Source organism: Peromyscus californicus, unplaced genomic scaffold (genome assembly GCF_007827085.1).
Source record: "Peromyscus californicus insignis strain IS unplaced genomic scaffold, ASM782708v3 Scaffold_7__1_contigs__length_154581171, whole genome shotgun sequence".
In the NCBI taxonomy this organism is placed as follows: domain Eukaryota; kingdom Metazoa; phylum Chordata; class Mammalia; order Rodentia; family Cricetidae; genus Peromyscus; species Peromyscus californicus.
This window is the reverse complement of record NW_026294595.1, coordinates 138,869,891-138,890,065: the sequence shown is the minus strand read 5'-3', so window position 1 is coordinate 138,890,065 and position 20,175 is coordinate 138,869,891. Positions and strand designations below refer to the sequence as shown.

Here is a 20,175-nt window from a genome sequence, read left to right as displayed (position 1 = left end):
ATCAAGCAGCCTTGAGAGTCTTTGCTTCCCTCTGAAGCTTCACAAGTAATGCCTCCATTGCCTACACCTTTCTCCCATCCAAGTACTAACCAGGCCCAACTCTGCTTAGCTTCTGAGAGCAGACAAAATTGCGTGTATTCAGGATAGTATGGCTGTAGACCCTCATACTTTTCTCAACATTCCCATCTTCCAAGCTTTCATAACACTTCATTGGGCTTTGAGTTCTGAATGGCTTTTTCAACCCAAAGCTTCAAAATTCTAATCCTTGTCAAAAAAAAGAAAGAAAGAAAAGGAAGGAAAGAAGAAAGGAAGGAAGAGAGAGAGAGAGAGAGAGAGAGAGAGAGAGAGAGAGAGAGAGAAGGAGGGGGAGAGAGGGAGAGAGGGAGAAAGAAAGAAAGGAAGGAAGGAAGGAAGGAAGGAAGGAAGGAAGGAAGGAAGAAAGAAAGAAAGAAAGAAAGAAAGAAAGAAAGAAAGAAAGAAAGAAAGAAAGAAAGAAAGAAAATGTCTGATCCATCGCAGCAATATTCCACTCTCTGCTCCAAATTTCTGCCTAGTTTTCTGTTGCTGTGATAAAACATAGACCAAACCCAACTTGGGGAGGAAGGGTGTCTTAGTTACTTCTCTATTGTTGTGAAAAGAAACCATGCCCAAGGTAACTTACAGAAAGAAGAGCTTATGGAGAATCACAGTTTCAGAGGGTGAGTCATGACCATCCTGGCAGGCAGACATGGTGCTGGAGCAGTATCTGAGAGCTCACATCTTAAAACACAAACACCAGGTAGAGAGAGAGGAGGGAAGGAAGGAAGAGGAGGGGAGAGGGAGAGAGAGAAACTGGGAATGATGTGGGATTTTAAAACCTCAAAGCCCACCTTCAGTGGCACACTTCTTTCAACAAGGCCACACCTCCCAATCCTTCCTAAATGGTTCCATCAAATGGCAACCAAATATTCAAACATATGAGGCTATAGGGGCCATTTTCATTCAAACCACAGACTGTATTTGGTTTATACAGCCGATCATTAAAAGAAGTCAGAACAAAAACTATGGAAGAACATTGCTTACAGGCTTGCTTACTCTGGCTTGCTCAACGTGCCCTCTAACAAAACCTAGGCCCATCTACCCAGGGTAGCACTGCCCACAATGGGCTGGGCCTTCCTTCATCATTCATTAATCAAGAAAATGCCCCCACAGACATGTCCACAGGGCAATTTGATGGGGGCATTTTCTCAATTCAGGTTTCCTCTTCCCAGATGACTCTAGTTTGTGTCAAGTTGACAAAATATAATGGCTACAACCAGTCATAGGCGAAGTATAAATTCACACAGGGGGAAATACTACTAGGTGGCCCCCAGAATAGCTACTGAAAAAGGCAGACATTATCAAGTGTTGCTGAAATTAAGGAGCAGCAAATCTCCTCTCACACACTGGTGCTGTTTGAATTGTTACATGTGTATTGGAGAGGTGTTGGCCATATTTATGAGGGCAGAGCATATCTACTCTCCGTGCCCTCCACTCCATCAATCCAGCAATTCCATTCCTAACTACATCCCACTTACATTCTCAAATGTATGTATGTACAAGAATATTCACGGCAACGCTCCTTGTAAGAGTCAAAACAACAGAGTGGATGCATGGACTTTTGACATCTCCTTTCTGCTGATTTGAATTTTGTTGTTCTTGTTTGTTTTGTTTCTGTTTTGTAGGTTAACAAAGTAATGGTTTGTTAACCTACAGAATAGTTCCCACTTCCAGTAGTTCCCCCATTTGCTTTCATGTCACATGTATTCCATTACTTTTTTTGTAATCCTTGCCTCTCCTTTAAGCTCTCAACCTCCCCTCTCCCAGGCCCCTTTCTACTTTACACATACATACAATTAACCTACAATCCCATATGAGGAAAAATCATGAAGCATCTGTCTTTTTTGTTTGTTTGTTTGTTTGTTTGTTTTTCAAGGCAGAGTTTCTTAACATAGACCTGGCTGTTCTGGAATGTGATCTGTAGATCAGGCTGGCCTCAGAGTCAGAGATCTACCTGCCTCTGCCTCCCCAGTACTGGGATTAAAGGTGTGCACCACTACCACTTAGGGGAGCATCTGTCTTTTCAATGTGAATTATTCCATAGAAGACTATGAGCTCCTGTTCCATCCAGTTTCCTGAAGATGGCATTTATTCTTCCTTAATCCCATTGTGTATGAGCACCACACCACGTTTTCTTTATTCATTCTTCTGTGGTTGAACACCGAGGCTGAGTTCTTATCTATTGAGACTAGTGTGGCAATGAACATTGATTGATCTGCAAATATCTCTAAAATATGTAGAGTTCTTTGGGTAAATGTCCAGAAGTGATATGGCTGGTTCACATGACAAATCTACTTTCAGTTTTTGAGGAATCTCCACATTGATTCTTATAGTAACTGAACTGATTACATGACCACAATTCTATAAGGACCCTTTATCTTTAAATCCCCACAGCATCTGTTACTTGCATTTTTATATAATAATTTAAAGCTTTCTATATTACACATCCCTTAGCAAATTATTATAGTTTTACATTTTAACAAATTTATCTTTTAATCTTCAAATTAAAGATATGAGTGGTTTTTTGTCATTTTTTGTTTTGGGGGTTGTTTTATCTATCTTTAATAAAATATTTTATTAATTCTTCTTTGAGAATTTTATATACTGTATTTCCACTATATTCACTCCACTCCTTCTCCTAACTCCTTCCAGATTCATTTCCCCACCTCTCCACCCTTTCCCAATGCCAAGCCCTCCTTTGTATTTTAATAACCAGCTGAGTCAACTTTATGTTGCCTATATGCTAATGAATGTGAGATCCTCCATTGAAACATGGTTGCCCATATGGCTGATTTATATACCATTGTTACACTGTTACATTTGGTGGAGTTCACTTTTCCTTTATTTTTTTCTTTCCCCACTTTTTTTCCTATGTAGCCTGGGCTGGGTCAAGAACTCAAGATCTATGACTTCACTAGACCTGGATAGTTAGCCAGGCTTCTAATATCAAGCAGGAGAACCCGTCTCCAAAAAAGACAGAGGAGAGAGAGGGGAAACGTATAAATTATTTATTAGCCTTAATCTTAAATCCCATGACACATAGGAAATTTTTCATAAATCTAGAAAGAATATTGCTGGTAACCCATTACACTGTCTTGCTTTATCTTTACAATGGTGTAGGTAGCAGTTAAACATTAATGGCAAAAAGTAAAGCCTCCTGTGCACCCATACCTGAGCAGTATTTGGAGAAGTGGTGTTTCAAATTTTCTGGCTACGTGATAAGAAGAGTGGGTTGGCTAGCTGGGACACATGGCCCCTGAGCAGCAACTCTCTTACTGCCTGAACCTACAGTAAAACTTACAAATTAGGAAAGGCCAGGCCAGCCCTGATAGACCCTAAGAACAGAACATTATCTCCCTTACCCTTGAAAAGGGGGTAGAGGGTGAGGCTTGAAAGAAACCAGCTAAGTCCTTCCGGTTCAGGCTGATAACACTTCCGGTTTTTTTTTCCTGACCTGTGAGCCACAGCACCACCTGCTGGTTATCTGCCACCCAGCGCTGATCCGAACAGATCTTTCTTCCATGTTCACCTGACAATTTTCTTAGGAGATGAAACCAAGGAGTCTCACACTGTTCACAACAACCCTCCTCCTTTGCCTCAGCATGGTGCAGCCTAGAATAAAGAAGAAAAGAGGTGATGCAGCGGGGTGCTGGAGGTACTAGGGGAGGGGAGCGTTTTCCCACGTGGGAATTCTGTGGAACCAGCTAGCTGGTCCTTGCAGTGATCCCACCGGTGCTTCCTATTCACTCAAGGGCATTTTTCTGCAGTAACAACGCCAAAACCTGGGTACTGCCCGGAATTTTCTCTCCCCTGCCCGTTTGTCCGCTTACCCCTATGCAAGCTTGATAAAGGGTGCAAGGGCATCAAAAAGTGCTGTTTCTACTACTGTCAGATGCGCTGCATGGAACCGTGGACAACCACGATTTGAAGTGAGTGGCCCCAGACCTGCTGTACTTGGTGCTGCCCCAGAAACGTGTCCGTGCGTCCATCTTATCTGCCTTAGAGCTTAGTGTTCAGCACCTGTGGAAATCACTGGGATCAGAGCTTTCAAGTTGGCGGTTGCCTAGAAAACATAACAGTCAAGCAGGAAGTGTGTCCCATACCTGTAATCCTAGCACTTGAGAGGTTGAGAGAGGGATTAGGAGACCAGTGTCATCTCTGGCTACATAGAGAGTGTGAGGTCAGCCTGGGCTACATAACACCCTGCTTGAAATGGGCATCAGACTTCCCTGTATGATGGGATCATCTGGACAACGTTATCTCTAAAGCCACCCAACTATCACTGAATTTTTTGTCATGATTATTTTCAACTGACCCGTTTCTCAGTTTGTTGTATTTCACATTTAAGTTGAAAAGTAAGGAATTATGAGTTCATAATTTCAGAGTGGAATTGCCTAGAATCCCCCAGCCCTCAGTCCCCAATTCTTTGACAGACAGCACATCCCAGTTCTCTTGGCAGAAGAGAACCTAGCAAGACTCAGGCCATGATGGCAGTGGGATCCCAAAGCATGTCCCCAGAACAGTTTACAACTGCTTCTATTTCTGATTCTTCTCTTCCTAGATGGAAACCCTTTCTTAACCAAGCCTGGGGAGATATGGTGCCATTGGCTCCAACTTGGATGGCTGACCTCAAGTTCCTCTGTCTCACAGGCCCCTTTTATTTGTGGGTTAAATGCTTATTAATATTAAAGCAAAACAAACAAACAAACAAATCTCTATGTAATAACTGTTTCTTGGTGTCATAGTCAACTGCTTGAAGCTAGATACTTTATATAGAGAAGAGGTTTATTTCCCTTCTAGTTCTGGAGGCTCAGGAACGCACTATCAGTCTGTCTCTAGCTCGAGTTAGGGACCGAGGTGACTGGCACCACACAGTGGTGGCAACACATGTGAAAGTCAACAGCAGTGCATGCAGAAAAAAATAAGGGGAGGCACTAGCCTATGCCAAAGAGAAAATTCCAGTTCCACCAGATAGACGCACTGATTGCTTCTGAAGGTGTTCCTCACATGACCTAATCAGCTGCCACCCGGCCGTACTGCTTAAAGGCCACACTGAACACAAGCTTGCCATACACGAACTGTTCAGAGAAACACTCAAAACAAATCAAACCCACTGTGTATTTTCAACTGTGTGGAGCTCTGTAAGACTTCTCTCTTCACCCCCTCCTCTCCTCTCTACCTCCTTCCTGCTCTTCTGTCCTCTTCCCCTCCACCATCACCCCCTGCCCTCCTTCCCTCCCTTCCCTTCCTCCCCCTTCTCTCTCTTCCATAGATCAGATTCCAGAGATTTTAGGGTCAATTTTTTAGTGTTTGTACCTTATGGAGGAAATCCTAAAATGGACGAGCACATCACGTGTATTACAGCTTCCTGGACACAGGTGCTGGGTCCTTCCCACATCTTGATCTAGGAACTTTGGAGCTTTGAGTTAGAAACAAGTCTGGAACTGTCTTTCATCTGGAGTGTTTAAAGACTGGGGAGATGCTCCACAGGTCAAATGTCTGCTGCATAAGCATGAGGACCTGAGTTTGGATTCCCAGGCCATGTGTGGCACATGCCTGTAATCCCAATGCTGGGAGGTGGAGACAGGAGGCTCTCAGGGGCTATCTGGTCAGCCATAGCTAGCCCATTAGTGAACTCTAGGTTCAATGAGTGACCCTGTCTCAAAAAGTAAGCTGGAGATTGATAGAGGAAGATGCCCAGTGTTGACCTCTGACCTCCACATGCACACACATGTATGCATTATACTCAGAGAGGAGGGTGGGGTATTGTGGGTTTTTTTTTTTTTTAACTCTTTACTCTTTGGGTGAGGCCTTCACCCAGCTCCCAAATAAATACATGGAGACTTATTATTATATGAATGCCCGACCATAGCTTGGCTTATTTCTAACCAGCTTTTCAATCTTAACAATTATCCTGCCTACCTCTTGCCTCTGGGCTTTTCCCTTTCTCTGTTTCTGTATACCTTTTCTTTCCTTCTCACTCCGTGGCTGGCTGGGTAGCTGGGTGGCTGGCCCCTTGTGTTCTACTTCTTTTCTCGTTTTTCTCCTTCTTCTCTTTATCTCCTTCTATTTATTCTCTCTGCCCGCCAGCCCTGCCTATCCCTCTCTTGCCTAGCTATTGGCTGTTCAGCTCTTTGTTAGACCAATCAGGTATTTTAGACAGTTACAGTAACACAGCTTCATAGAGTTAAACAAATACAGCATAAAAGAAGGCAACACATCTTTGAATCATTAAACAAATGTTCCACAGCATAAACAAATGTAATACATCTTAAGTTAATATTCTACAAGATGGTCCAGAGGGAGGGAACTAAGGTCTTTATGGTCTTGAAATTTAAGTTATTATGTATTAGCGATTAAAGAAAGAGATCCTCTGTGGCTCATCCTAATCTCCCTAATAATAAAACATTTTCTAATTCAGTTTCTTCACCTCATGCTTCTGGGCTTCCAGCTTCCTTAAGAACCACAGAGGTAGTAGAGATTTGAAAACATGGCCAACTAAATTTGTGTAACAAATACAAAAAAAGTTTAAGGAAAACTATTTATAGTACCAAGGTTTCATCTGATATTTTTATAATAATTACACAGTCACAGTGAGTGCAGCAAACCACCGGAGGAGACCATTCTGTGTGTAGCAAAAACAGGTTTATTGGAGAAGAAACTGCTGAGCTTTCTCCTGAGGGTGGAGAGCATCAGACCAGTCGAGAAAGCAAGTAGGCTTTATAAGGTTCCTGAGGGCTTAGGGCAGGTGCCTTCCTCTCAGGAAATTTTTTTTTTCCTGTCTTGGGTAGAACAGCGTCCTCAGGCCAAGCCTACCAGGCCAATTTATGTATAGCAGATGTCTTTTTGCCTGTGGTGGATGCCCGTCTTGGGGGAACGAGGAAATTGCAGGTCTCTGATAAACAAGGTCCCTGAATCACAGGGTTTTTGAGAACTGCTGGAGGTTAGCTCCTGTTTACTCACGGCCATCTGCCCTAGGTGACTCAGGTCACCATTTTAGGGTATTGGCAGCCACACCACCATCTTAGGGGCCTTCTTTGTGATCTAACAGTCACAAGGTATAACATTTTATATACAGAATTACTGTCATTTACATAAAATGGGTACATTGCACTTTTCAGGGTTCTTAGTGAAACTGAATTATGTCTTCTTTTGATAGCAACATTAGCTAACAGAAAGATTTTTTTAAAAAGGGTCTAGAGAAACAGCCTAGTGGTTAAGAGCACTTCCAGAGGACCCAGGTTCTATCCTCTGCACTACATGGTGGCTCACAATGATCTGTAACTCCAGTTCCATGGAATCCCATGCCCCCTTTGGACCCCTCAGGCACCACTCATGCACATGGTACACAGACATGCATGCACATGGTACACAGACATGCATGCACATGGTACACAGACATGCATGCACATGGTACACAGACATGCATGCACATGGTACACAGACATGCATGTAGGCAAAACACTTTTACACACAAAATAATAAAATAAGACTTTTAAAGATAAAAGAAATTCCAGCAGGAGTGAGTCCTTTGCCACGAGTCCACTTCAGCTCTTCTGGGGGAAGAATGTTATCCAAAGAGCAACTCTTTCTCCTCTTTGATAGAACATGGGCACTTTAAACTCAATAGCAATAGATGTGTGTGCTTCATTGGACTGCCACGGGAAGTTCAGCATGGAAAAACCATTTTTGTCGTTGAATTATGGTTGCTGTGACAATGACACTATGAGCCAATAAATAATTACTGTTAGTTGGGGACAACAGTTACATCATCTCACATGCAAGGCTGTGTGCCTTCTTCAGCAAACTGAGCAGCCTTCCTAAATTCTAGGAGCAAAGTTCTTCCTAGCAGTACACTTGGAATACAGCAAACACACACCTGAGCTAGTGATCCCACCCCTGGGGTGGGCAATAGATATGATTTTTAAGAATTACCCTCTCTTTGACTAAAATGACACATATTCAGCCTTATCCCAGCCATATAAACAATTCCTTTGTGTGCCTGAGTTGAAGTAATTGCGGTAAATAACTTCACAGCCTTGGATTTTCTTATGGAGAACTAGAGGGAGGGGTCAGTCCTATCATTTTGAAACCAGTCCCTCCACTGAAGGGAAAGCTGACCTGCATATCTGAAGTAGGCTCAGCTCATTATAACCTGTTTTCATAACAGGACCTGGAAAACCTTCAGTCATGACTCTTCGGTGTCTCCCAGGTCCTCTTCAACACCTTCCTCTATTCTTGCCTTTCACACAGTCATTTATTTTAGACTCTCAGAACACTTGAAAGACTTTCAGAAGGTTCCAAGCAAGCAGGGTTAAGCTTAAGGGGGTGTGGGTGTGAGCTAGGCTGACATTAGGGTACCAGCAGTGGGCCAGAGGAGCCGCCACAAAGTGTCTTCTGGAGGCTGATGTCCTTTCCTGCCCTCCCTCACACCTTGTCCCTGCTCCCTGACATAGACATCACACACACACACACACACACACACACACACACACACACACACACACCCCGTATGCAAGTTCATGCATGAGAGAGTCCAGAGCCTGAGTGGTGAAGACCTAGCAAGTAGATTCCAGACTGATGGGGCCAAAAGGGAGAGACCCTGACTCCAGTGTGAGTAAGCCTCATGCAATCACTTGAGAACATTAAGAGGAAGACGGAGCAATAGTGGATATGTAGCCTCAACTGGTCATCTCTTGTGACCAGGCAAGACTTCCAGGGAAGGACTGACACACCAACCCAGCCACAGAACCTACAACCTACAGTCTGTCCTGCCTAAGGGATGTGCTGGAAAGGCTTGTGAGGGGTAAGGGAGGGGAAACCGTGGTCAGGATGTAAAAATAAATAAATATTTTTAAAAAGAGAGAGAGAGAGAGAGAGAGAAGAAGACAGAAGTTTCTGGAAGAACAAAGAATTCTTCAGACATGATTCCTGCCTGGGCTTCCAGCCTGTCATCACATGCACTTCTTTTTTTTTTTTTTTTTTTTTTCGAGACAGGGTTTCTCTGTGTAGTTTTGGGGCCTGTCCTGGATCTCACTCTGTAGACCAGGCTGGCCTCAAACTCACAAAGATCCACCTGCCTCTGCTTCCCAAGTGCTGGAATTAAAGGCGTGTGCCGCCGCCGCCGCCGCCGCCGCCGCCGCCGCCCGGCCAGATCTGCCACACTGACCCCACGGCCCCTGCACTTGAACCACCCCCTTAACCCCCGCCAAAACCTACTGGTTTTGTAAGTACCTCTAGAGAACCTTGACTAACATGGTACATATTCATTTATTTGGTGTCTAGTTGTATAAATTTTAATAAGTACATAGATTTGGTTAGTGAATACTATCAGGACATAGTACATTCCTGTCTCTAAACATCTCCACCACGTGTTATTGTTTGTTTGCTTGTTTTTCCATAATAGTAGCATTCCATTCTCAGCCCCTGAGTACCACTGGTCATGTGCACACATTCTCTGTTCTTATCTCTTTGTTTTTTCCAGAATGTTACACACAAGACAAAAGTGTTATTTAGCTGTAGCTACAAAAATATGTTCATGCATACAGAATATGCTGGTTTGGGTTGGCGAGGGGGTCATGGTGTGTTGTTGCTTCTGTCACTGCTGTGTAAGATGGGAGGGGTCTCACCATGTAGCCCAGGCTGCTCTCTAACTATTGAGCTGCCTGCCTCTACCTGCTGAGTGCTGGCATGACAGGCCTGCACCTTCATGCCCAGCTCTCCAGTTGGATTTAGAGTCAGATTGCTTCCACATAAAAGCAACGACAGCAGATTGCTCTTTAAAACCAAGGCCAAAGTCAACTAGAGAGGAAAATGACCATTGGTGTAACATTTAGTTCCAAGAATGAGGATGCCTTCACTTCACCTTTTGGCCATACCTCAAAAGTCACAGGATTTGACAGCATCCATGTCCACCAAGGAGGTAAAACATGAGAGTGATAAATGGAAGGTTTGAGAGAGAAGGCACTCCTAGAGCAGTGGCGGTCTGGTAAATTCTAGTCTATTATGCTCTCTGATGTTCCATTAAGTTATTATAAGTTGCTGGGTGTGGTGGCACACACCTTTAAATCCCAGCACTTGAGAGGCAGAAGCAGGAGATCTCTGTGAGTTCAAGGCCAGCCTGGTCTACAGAGCAAATTCTTAGGACAGCCAAGACTTGTAGAAAAATCCTATCTAAAAGAAAACAAAAACAACAAAAAAAGCTTTTTTTTTTTTAATGTGCAAAGCTGCTGCTCTCAAAGGGTAAAAATCCTTCACCTATAGAGCTTATTGTATGGGAAAGTTGTTGTTGTTTTAAAGAAATCGCATCAAAAATTAGCTACAAGTATACTCTGGAGACAGGAAAGCAAATGTTGCTTTTATTGTCATGTAGCATTTATTATCAGTTTTCTAAGATATGATTATCATTTTGTATGTTAGAGACTTTCATTATTAGAATTTGCATAATATAGTGTTTATCATGGAGGATATACCATCTGCAGCTCAGTCCCAAATGTTTCATCAACTATAGATCTGGATACCCCAACCTGTTATGAATTGCTCAATCCAATACAGGTGTATGAGTGTCACTGCTCTGGTTTTTAATATGTTCTACATATTTTGAAAGTTAGTAATAAAATGATAGGGGTGAAGAATAGTGTTATTTATTAAGTGGCACGGTGTTATTCATTAAGCGGTGCTGTTTACCGTGCAAGAAAAGCCGCGATGTACAACAAAACCCACTATAAGAGTTTATTAAGGGAAGGGTATTGGTGAAATTATTAGGGCCACTCCACGTAGTTAAAGGGAGATTTATTTAATGGCATAACTTACAAATTAAGGGATAGGTAGGTCGCGGAGTCTGGGGAAGGTGTATCACAGTCCAGCGGTGTTCTCTGGAGCTCTGCTCGGTCCACCTCCACTATCCAGGGTCCCGCAACCGAGAGAGCGCCTGCCGATCCAGATCTCGGGTCCCCAGGCACCTCCCTTCGCCCCGCCTTGTAGGCATGACAGTTGCCGAAGTCTCAATGGGGGTTGGAACTTCCAGATCAAAGCTGGAATGGCTACCCACTACAGAAGGGAACAGAAGGGATGTGCATAGGCCTATGGGAGTGACTGCAGGAAGAGGGGGGAGGGATAAGTGGAACCCGCTTTTATAGGCTCCCCCTCCCCCTACACATGCACATAGGGGCTTACGTAGCTACGCCACACATGCACATAGACTATGTGATCACGCTGCTTCCAAATTACGTGATCACGCAGCACACAGATTACGTGGGATGTGAGGCCCTGGGATGACTAAGCATCTTGTTAGCTCATGTGCGGGTCATGTAGCTGGGGGAGTGGCTAGGAATTCTAACAAATAGCCAGCACACTCCAACATCCATGCATACGCTCACCAACTCCCCAGACTCCAGCCCTAGGACAGAGGACACATTAGTGAGCCTGGAGTCATGGCTCACTGCCCAGTAGGAAGCTGGTGCTCTTCCTGGAATGGAGGAGTCCTCCCTTTCTTTACTTATAGCAAATTACAGAAAACTAACTCACACCAGCTTAGGCAAAAAGGTAAATTTTAGGCATGGTAACCTAACCACGAGTAAGGTATCAAAGAACTGGCCTTGGGAAAAGCACTGATGAAGGGCAGGATTTTTTCAAATCACTCTATTTCCCATCTTTTCTTTTTAACATTTTATGTATTTATTCATGTCATAGATATAAGGATGAACAAACATGTCATTTGCAGTTTTTCTCAAAATATGTAGCTTGTGGTTTTCATTCCCATAACAATGTTTTCTTGCTTGAATTATGTTTTAAATATTAACTGGAGAGAGTTTCTGGGCTTGTGCAGGAAATTTTTTTTTCCACCTGTAGAGCCAGATCAAAGAAAAGACTTGAAAAGTTGTCCTGCATCACACACACACAGCACCGCTCTGCCTTGGGCTTCCTTCTCAAGAAAAACCCGATACGGGAGTCCATAATGGATTCATATTTCTGAAGGGAGGAGACTTGGAGTCCAAGACTGGAGAGATGGAGATGCTGATTGGGCTTTTGGTGGGGGGTGGGAATTGGGGGGGGCGCATTTCAGGAAAGAAAACATAATTGCTATGAGTGAGATAAAGCTATGGCATTGATTTTATGACTAAGGAAAGGAGTTTAGAAAGGAAATGCCTTCAGTCACACAACTGGTGATAAGGCCTAGGTCTGCTCTCATCGGTGGCATGTGAGGGTGTCATGGTTTGGAGCACATAGCGAGCCAGTTTTAAACTGGGTGTTCCAGAGCCTTCCCTGAGGTGAGAAGAAACCTGGGGACCAGACCAGACATGACAGGAAGAAATGAAGACCTCTGTCTAGGGAAGGACATGCAGAAACAGGGCTCAGGAGTGAGCATCAGAGTTGAAGAAACTTGGTCCTGCCACTGCCAGGCTGTGTGTCCGGGAGTGAGTGGCTTTGCTCCCTTTCTGTGCCTCCTTCCTTCCCCATAAGATAACGTCGTCTTGATGGTAATGTGCTATCAGTAGAGACTACTTATGCAAACATGGACGCGCCCTTGGAAGTTCCCCAAGTCCCATTTCTGATAGGGTTGGGGAGCACAGGCCTCCCTATTATTAGCAAACTTTCAGCTCTGCCCACTGCCACTCCCAGCAGAAATAACTTAAAGCCAGCTCCAGCCCCAGCCCCCAGCCTCAGTCTCAGCCTTAGCCACATGACAGCATGCGGCCAGACAGCATCTTGGTCCTCGCAGTTCTCCTCTGTTCCTCCACTCTGGTAGCTGAAGATAAAGTCAACCGTGGTGAGTGGATATGGCGAGCTGGGTGGAGCTGGGATGGGAGCTCCCAGATCACACAGGCCTGAAGCCCTCCCCTTATCTTGTGGCTTCCTCCACCAATAAGACAAAGAAGGAGTTTGCCCAAAGGACGATGTACACTGCACCAGGATCGAGCCACCCCAGTGTAACAGAGACGGGAACTGTAGGGGTCAGGAGAAGTGCTGTTACTGGCACTGTGGCTACAAATGTGTGCAGCCTGTGAAGCCAACAGAGCTCTGTAAGTAGCTCCCACTCCTGTGCATGGCCCTCCCCTTTCCCCTGCCTCTGCCTACCCCTGAAAGCACGGAGGAGCAGTTCTTGGAGGAGAGGGACAGGGAGGGATGGCTATGAGCTTGTGGGATCAGAGATCAGTGGCCTTGAACTTCTCCTTAGTACAAAGAAGAAAACAAAGGTGAAGTGTGGTAGGGCTGTCCCCAGAGCAGAGCGGGAAGGCCAGCCTTTTGGCTCTCCCTCCTCCCAGGCCTGTCCTCATAAGTAATGCTCCATCCTTTCCTTCTCTGGAAGCTGCTGTCCCTTAGCACCAGCCCACTGAAGGTCTTAAAGGATGGGAGAAATGGGCACCCCTGGGAAACTTGGCCCCAGGGCCCTTATGTCCAAAAGAGGGGACTACCTACCAATCCTGAGCCCAGCACAAGCAGGTTCTTTTCTGTGTGTTCTCTTCCACCTTTAGAGTTGGAGCCCTGAGGGTGTAAAACCTCCTAAAGAAAGGACCTCAGAGAACTGCCTTGCCCTTCCACCATACAAGGACACAGCAAGAAGTACGAAGACCAGAAACCAGGCCTTTCCAGACCCTGAATCTCCTGGCTCCCTGACCTTGGCTTCCCAGCCTCCAGAACTCTGAAAAATAAATGTCGTTTATAAGCCACTCAGTCTATGGTCATTTGTTACACTGGCCCAAATAGACTAACACAACTTAATAGTTTAAAAAAATCCCTGTTCAAGAAGCTTCACCCAACTATTGATGGGAACGGATGCAGAGACCCACAGCCAAACATTAGGTGGAGCTCTGAGAAATTTGTGGAAGAGGGGGGGAAGAAGAATTGAAAGAGTCAGAAGGTCAAGGACACCACAAGAAAACAGCCCACAGAATCAACTAACCAGGGCTCACAGGGGCTCACAGAGACTGAATCAACCATCAAGGAGCTTGCGTGGGACTGACCTAGGGCTTCTGCGTATATGTTATGATTGTGCAGCTTGGTCTTCTTGCAGGACTCCTAACAGTGGGAGCAGGGGCTGTCCCTGACTGTTTTGTCTGCTTTGGGGACCCTTTCCTCCTACTGGGTTGCCTTGTCCAGCCTTAAAACTAGAGGAGGTGCACAGTCTTATTGCAACTTGATATGTCATGTTTGGTTGATATCCCTGCCCTTTTCTGAAGGGAAACAGAGGAGGAGTGGATGGGGGAGGGGAGGAGGGGGACTGGGAGGAGAGGAGGGAGGGGAAACTGCAGTCTGGATATAATATGTGAGAGAAGAATAAATACAATAAATCCTTGTTCAACATTTTATATATATAGGTCAGTCCCACGCAAGCTCCTTGATGGTTGATTTAGTCTCTGTGAGCCCCTGTGAGCCCTGGTTAGTTGATTCTGTGGGCTGTTTTCTTGTGGTGTCCTTGACCTTCTGACTCTTTCAATTCTTCTTCCCCCCCTCTTCCACAAATTTCTCAGAGCTCCACCTAATGTTTGGCTGTGGGTCTCTGCATCTGTTCCCATCAATAGTATATATATATGTGTGTGTGTATATATATATATATATATATGCTTCTGGAAATAAACACAAAATTCCTGGGGAAAAAACTATAAAACTTTATTAAATGACATTTTTTAAAAATTTGAATAAATAGGATAAAATTATCCATAATATGATTTTTTTTAAATATATGCCCTTACAACTGGTCAAAAGCCAGAGAATAAAGTGACTATGGAATCTTGACGAGTTTATTCCTAAGTGAGATTATTTGTGTCACACAATATTCACCACTACCACCACCAAGGTTCAGGGAATGTCAAGGAAGAGCCAGTGGTCCTGGAAGATTGCTACAGATAATGTTGTCTACACATGACAGGGTCACTGTTCTCATGAACTCACAGCAGCTGGTGTAACCAGCCCAAGACCTAAACAAATCAGGCCAGTCAGTCCCCTGGCATGGAGAGGGAAGGGGTGCATGAGGTCCACCTTTAGCTAAGGAGCACTGGCAGTTGATGGCCACTAGGGGAACCAGGGTCAGTTTTCCTCAGTGGTGTGGCCCATGGTGGGTTGCCTGTGCCCCAGCGGATGGTGCCTGACACCCATGAGCAAATGGGCTCAGTAGCTGGATTCACTGGGTTATTAAAGAGAGACAGAGAGACAGAGAGAAAGGCGTGGATTGGAAGGGGAATGTGGAGGAAGATCTGGGGGACTGGGAGGGATACGATCTAAATATATTGTGTTCATGTATGAAAGTACCAGAGAATATATAAAAGTTATATATGTAACTATATATAGAATACAATGCATATATACACCTATTCTTCCCCAAACAGCAAGTGTCCACAAGACAAAGATATCCATCTTGATCAACATAATTTATACTTAACTACAATCTAAACCCTTTAGAATTTGCCACCCCTAATTAAGTTGTTGACTCAGGCACTGGTCATCCACAGCTTCCTAATGTTTACAGGATGCCATTTCATCATCCCATGCTCTACTTGTCCCTGTGTTGGGGAGCATGGCTTTACAATGAGAGGTTTGAGGTGTACCAGCTGAAATACATCAATCTGTAGGAACAACATTACCAATGGGTGAACCGGGCGTGGACTTCCCCTCAAGTGATGAAATGGGAAGCACACATCCTCCACCACCCAGGAAGGTACCCGCCAGGGTGCTTTTCAGCTTGTTGAGTTTCTAGTGCTAATTTAGTACACGGAAATGTGAAGGGCAGAGCTGAAAGGCATCACAAGGAAGGGATATGGGCCACTAACTAGACACTCATCAGTTTGCTCAACCAAAAATAGCAAAGAGGATGACGGGAAGAGGGGCAGAAATGAGCCAGAATGTCGTCTATTCCAGAATAAAGGAAACTTTAGGGATGTTGCAACCACACAGTAAGCACCCCTTGTGTGGATTTGGTTCCAACAACTGCACAAACTCACTTTTAAAAAAAGATTTATTTTTAATTATGTATATGTGTGTGTCTGTCATAGTATGTGCATGTGAGTGCAGGTAGCCATGAAAGCCAGAAGAAGGTGTCAGATGCCCTAGATCTGGAGTTAAAAGAGGTTGTGAGCCACCCAACATGGGTTCTGGCAATCAAACTTGGATCCTTTGCAAGAGTGGTGAGCCCCTAACCACTGAGCCATCTTTCCAGCCCCGCAGAGTCAGTGGGGACAATAAGGGAAATAAAAACCAAATGTAGAGGCAGATGATTAGGTACGACAATGACATTAAACTGTGTGAAAAAGTGTTCTTCTTCCCTTTCTTTTAAAGTTGATGCAGGGTCTTACTATGTAGCCCAGGCTAATCTGGCACTCTGGATCCTGCTAGCTGCACATCCTGTAGGTACACATTGCCACACTCAGCCTAAAGTGTCCTTATTTCTTAGAGATCCATACTGTAATATCTAGAGGGACAATGTATGACATATTGAGTTTACTTAAAAATTCTTCAGAAGTAAAACAAAAAAACAGTGGATATGTACAAGAGGAAGTATCGCAAAATGTTACTGTTGAGTTTGGAATGTGCAGAGCTTCATAAAAAGGGTTACTGTTCTTCTGCATGTTTTTGAAATGGTGGTAAAAATTGTTAATAGCAATCAGTGGGATTTTTTTCAACTTAATAAAATACTCATCGAGTTCATATTGGGCAATGAAAGACTATGATGTAAGAAGTGACAATGTAAATTAGTAGAATTTATGGATACCAGAAGTCACTTAGACATCATGAAGCTATAACTATTACAACAGTACTGGATCAAAAATAAACAAAGAAGCGGAAGCACACACCTTTAATCCTCACACTCAGGAGGCAGAGACAGGCAGATCTCTGAGTTCAAAGCCAGCCTGGTATACAGAGAGAGTTCCAGGGCAGCCAGAGCTACACAGAGAAACCCTGTCTTGAAAACAAATAAACAAACAAAAAAGAACTGAAGAAAAAGAGCAGAAACCCAGCAACAGTATATTATAACGGTAAGCTTCACTTGTCAGCCTGACACAACCTGGAATTACCTGGGAAGTCTCAATGGGGATTGCCTATGTGAGGTTAACGTGTCACCATGTCTATGGGTGGTGTCTTATTTACACTAACTGATGTGGGAAGACCCAGCCCACTGTGGGCAGCACTATTCCTTATGCAGGGAATCTTGAAGTGTGTAAGAATGGGGAAATTAAGCTGAGCACAGGCAAGTGAGCATGGCTGGGCTTGTTTCTCTCTGATCCTGACTGTAATTGTGATGTAACCTATCCATACGTAACGTATCTATATTGACCTTCCCCACCTTGATGCTTTGACTCCCCCACAACTGTAAGGTGGAATTAAGATAAAATCAAGTTTTTCTTCTAAGTTGCTTCTTGTCAGGATATTTTATCACATCTACAGAAATGATGCTAGAATACCCTATAACATATATGACAAGGATTTTTACTAAATTCTGGTTGCTAATTAGTAACAGAAATTTGGATTTTTGAGTCTGAAGAGACGGCCCAGCAGTTGAAAGTACTTGCTGTTCTCACAGAAGACCCAGGTTCAAGTCGGTTCGCAGTCTCTACATGGTGTCTCATAACCTCCTGTTTTTCCAGGATCCTATGTCCAGGGATCCTATGTCCTTCCCTGACCTCCTCAAGCACTGCACTCATATGAAGGACATACATGCAGCCAGGCAAAACACTCATACACATAAAATAAAAAGAAATCAATCTTTTTTTAAAGACAGGGCAACACAAGGATGAACATTATCAAAGTATAGTATGTGCATGTATGGAACTCTCATAACGAAATCTTTTCATTTATATAACTAGAATTGATAAGTAGATATTTAAATAAAGCAAATGTAAGTGAAAAGGCTGGTTTGATCACCCTTAAATTTAAAACTTTGGTACAAGTCCAAAAAAATGAAAATGCATTTGGAATAGAGAATTAGAATAAGCATTTATCAAATTTATTCAGTTCTCCAAACTAGCTTATAAGATAAATATTATTTCTGTCCATCATATAGAAGAACAGCTGAGGTTTATGAAAGTTCAAATCAACTAGGACTTGGTAATACTAAAACTCAAAACCAGGTCTGTCTGGCCAGCACATATCCAACAAATCGCTCTATTACCGCTCACATACAGCATCCTTAAGATATAAACAGCTCTTTTAAAAAAATCATGATCGTAGCCAGGCGGTGGTGGCACACGCCTTTAATCCCAGCACTGGGGGGCAGAGGCAGGTGGATCTTTGTGAGTTCGAGGCCAGCCTGGTCTTCAGAGCAAGATCCAGGAAAAGGCGCAAAGCTACACAGAGAAACCCTGTCTCAAAAAACCAAAAAAAAAAAAAAAAAAAAAAAAAAAAAATCATGATCGTGTAGCTCAAAAATGAAAATAAGAAGACATCCAACAAAATTTAGCAAAATGTGAGAGCAAGCCATTCACAAAAGGGGAAAATACTCCAAGCAAAGTGAAGTGGAAACATGAGAAAAGTTTACTCTCACCAATATTCCAAGGAAGACCAATGAAGATGAGAAGCTTCCATTAGTGGAGGTTTTATTTAGTTTGTTTTTTGTTTTTTGTGTTTTTTTTCTTTTTAAATATCCTGTGTTGGGTGTGTCCAGGAACTATCTGGCCATGGGCAGCAGCAACAAAACTTTGGAGTGTCCTCATGTGAGCAGAGCCTTCTCTGCTTAGGACTCAGATGGAGAGGCGGGCAGGTGAGGGGTGGGCAGGTGAGGGGTGGACAGGTGAGGGGTGGACAGGGTAGGGGTGGGCAGGTGAGGGGTGGGCAGGTAAGGGGTGGGCAGGTGAGGGGTGGACAGGTGAGGGGTGGACAGAGTAGGGGTGGGCAGGCGAGGGGTGGGCAGGGGAGGGGTGGGCAGGCGAGGGGTGGGCAGGGGAGGGGTGGGCAGGCGAGGGGTGGGCAGGGGAGGGGTAGGCAGGGGAGAGGTGGGCAGGTGAGGGGTGGACAGGTGAGGGGTGGGCAGGTGAGGGGTGGGCAGGTGAGGGGTGGACAGGGTAGGGGTGGGCAGGGGAGGAGTGGACAGGTGAGGGGTAGGCAGGGGAGAGGTGGGCAGGTGAGGGGCGGGAATCTAGTGGTCTCACCTGGATCCAGCACTTTCTCCTGTGTCAGCAGAAATATGTGGTAAATGACAACCGACCAGAATTAAAGGAGCTGGGTCAGGAAGCAGTGGATCTACCAAGGGCAGACACAGGGGGCAGACAAAATGGCAGGTGTCTATGCAGGACAGATGGAGGGTCTCCTCTTCCTTTTGACTTCTGAAATGAATGCTGACCAGGTATATCCGCAGCCTGGAGAAATCCAGCATGCTCTTTGACCCAATATTTCTGTTTAAACAAATTTTTAAAAAAGTGTCTGAGATGTGACTCCAGAACTCCAGACTGGGATTGTGAAAAGGAAAGATCAGAAACCTGCCCATCTTCCAGCAAAGAGCAGTTCACATGGGTTTGTCTTTTAAAACAGCACACTGCCATCCGAACCCCTGGTGTTTAGAGAACACTTTACAGCACAAGAGAATGTCTACAAAATAATCTTAACTGGAATAGCATGTCGTCAATGGATGTGTACAATTTATAACTGGGGGAAATGGAGCCCATAAAATTTCCCCACTAGAATAAAGCTGCAAAAAATGTGCCAGAATTCTAAAATATCATCAGCCCCTACATGACAAGGTCCCCTCCTTTCCTGAGGGCTTAAAACACAGCATAAAGGATTCAAGTTGAACCCAAGCCTTCCTGCTTGGTCCCAGACTGGGTGGGACTGGGTAAGTGAGACAAACCCTGGAATGTCACCTCAGGGTCACATGAAGTGTTCCCCTGCTTTCAATATCCAGGAAGTCACCTAGGAATTAGGTGTGTGTTGTTGGAGCAGTCCACTTCCACATCTGGCTAACATGTTCCTCATCTTTTGAATGGGAGAGTTGGGGCAAGGTCTTGATTGTCCCAGTGTTGATGGAGCACTGTGCTCTGGAGTTTCCATTTGGGTCCCCATGGGATGCCACGCCTGAGCTACTCTCTTCCACCAAGGGCAGAGACATCATCTCAGGTGTGACACTTAGGGTGTGGCCCCTTAGTAAAAGGAGGGTGATTTGCTCAGGAGGCC

At 44.4% G+C, this 20,175-nt stretch overlaps 1 protein-coding gene across 1 annotated transcript; it reads left to right on the top strand.

Annotated features, from left to right (window-relative positions):
- The first annotated feature begins 3,111 nt into the window (after positions 1-3,111).
- LOC128101014 (WAP four-disulfide core domain protein 15A-like) lies at positions 3,112-4,006 on the top strand. The gene is made up of 2 exons (XM_052723721.1): positions 3,112-3,711; positions 3,846-4,006. The coding sequence occupies exons 1-2, from the start codon at positions 3,627-3,629 to the stop codon at positions 4,004-4,006; spliced, it is 246 nt and encodes an 81-aa protein (XP_052579681.1). The 5' UTR covers positions 3,112-3,626.
- Positions 4,007-20,175: the final 16,169 nt, after the last annotated feature.

Excerpts from the sequence above, each read along its gene's own strand:
- LOC128101014 (XM_052723721.1), top strand. The coding sequence starts at position 3,627 with ATGAAACCAAGGAGTCTCACACTGTTCACAACAACCCTCCTCCTTTGC. Across the intron at positions 3,712-3,845 it reads TAGAATAAAGAAGAAAAGAG|TAACAACGCCAAAACCTGGG; the intron begins GTGATGCAGCGG and ends ATTTTTCTGCAG.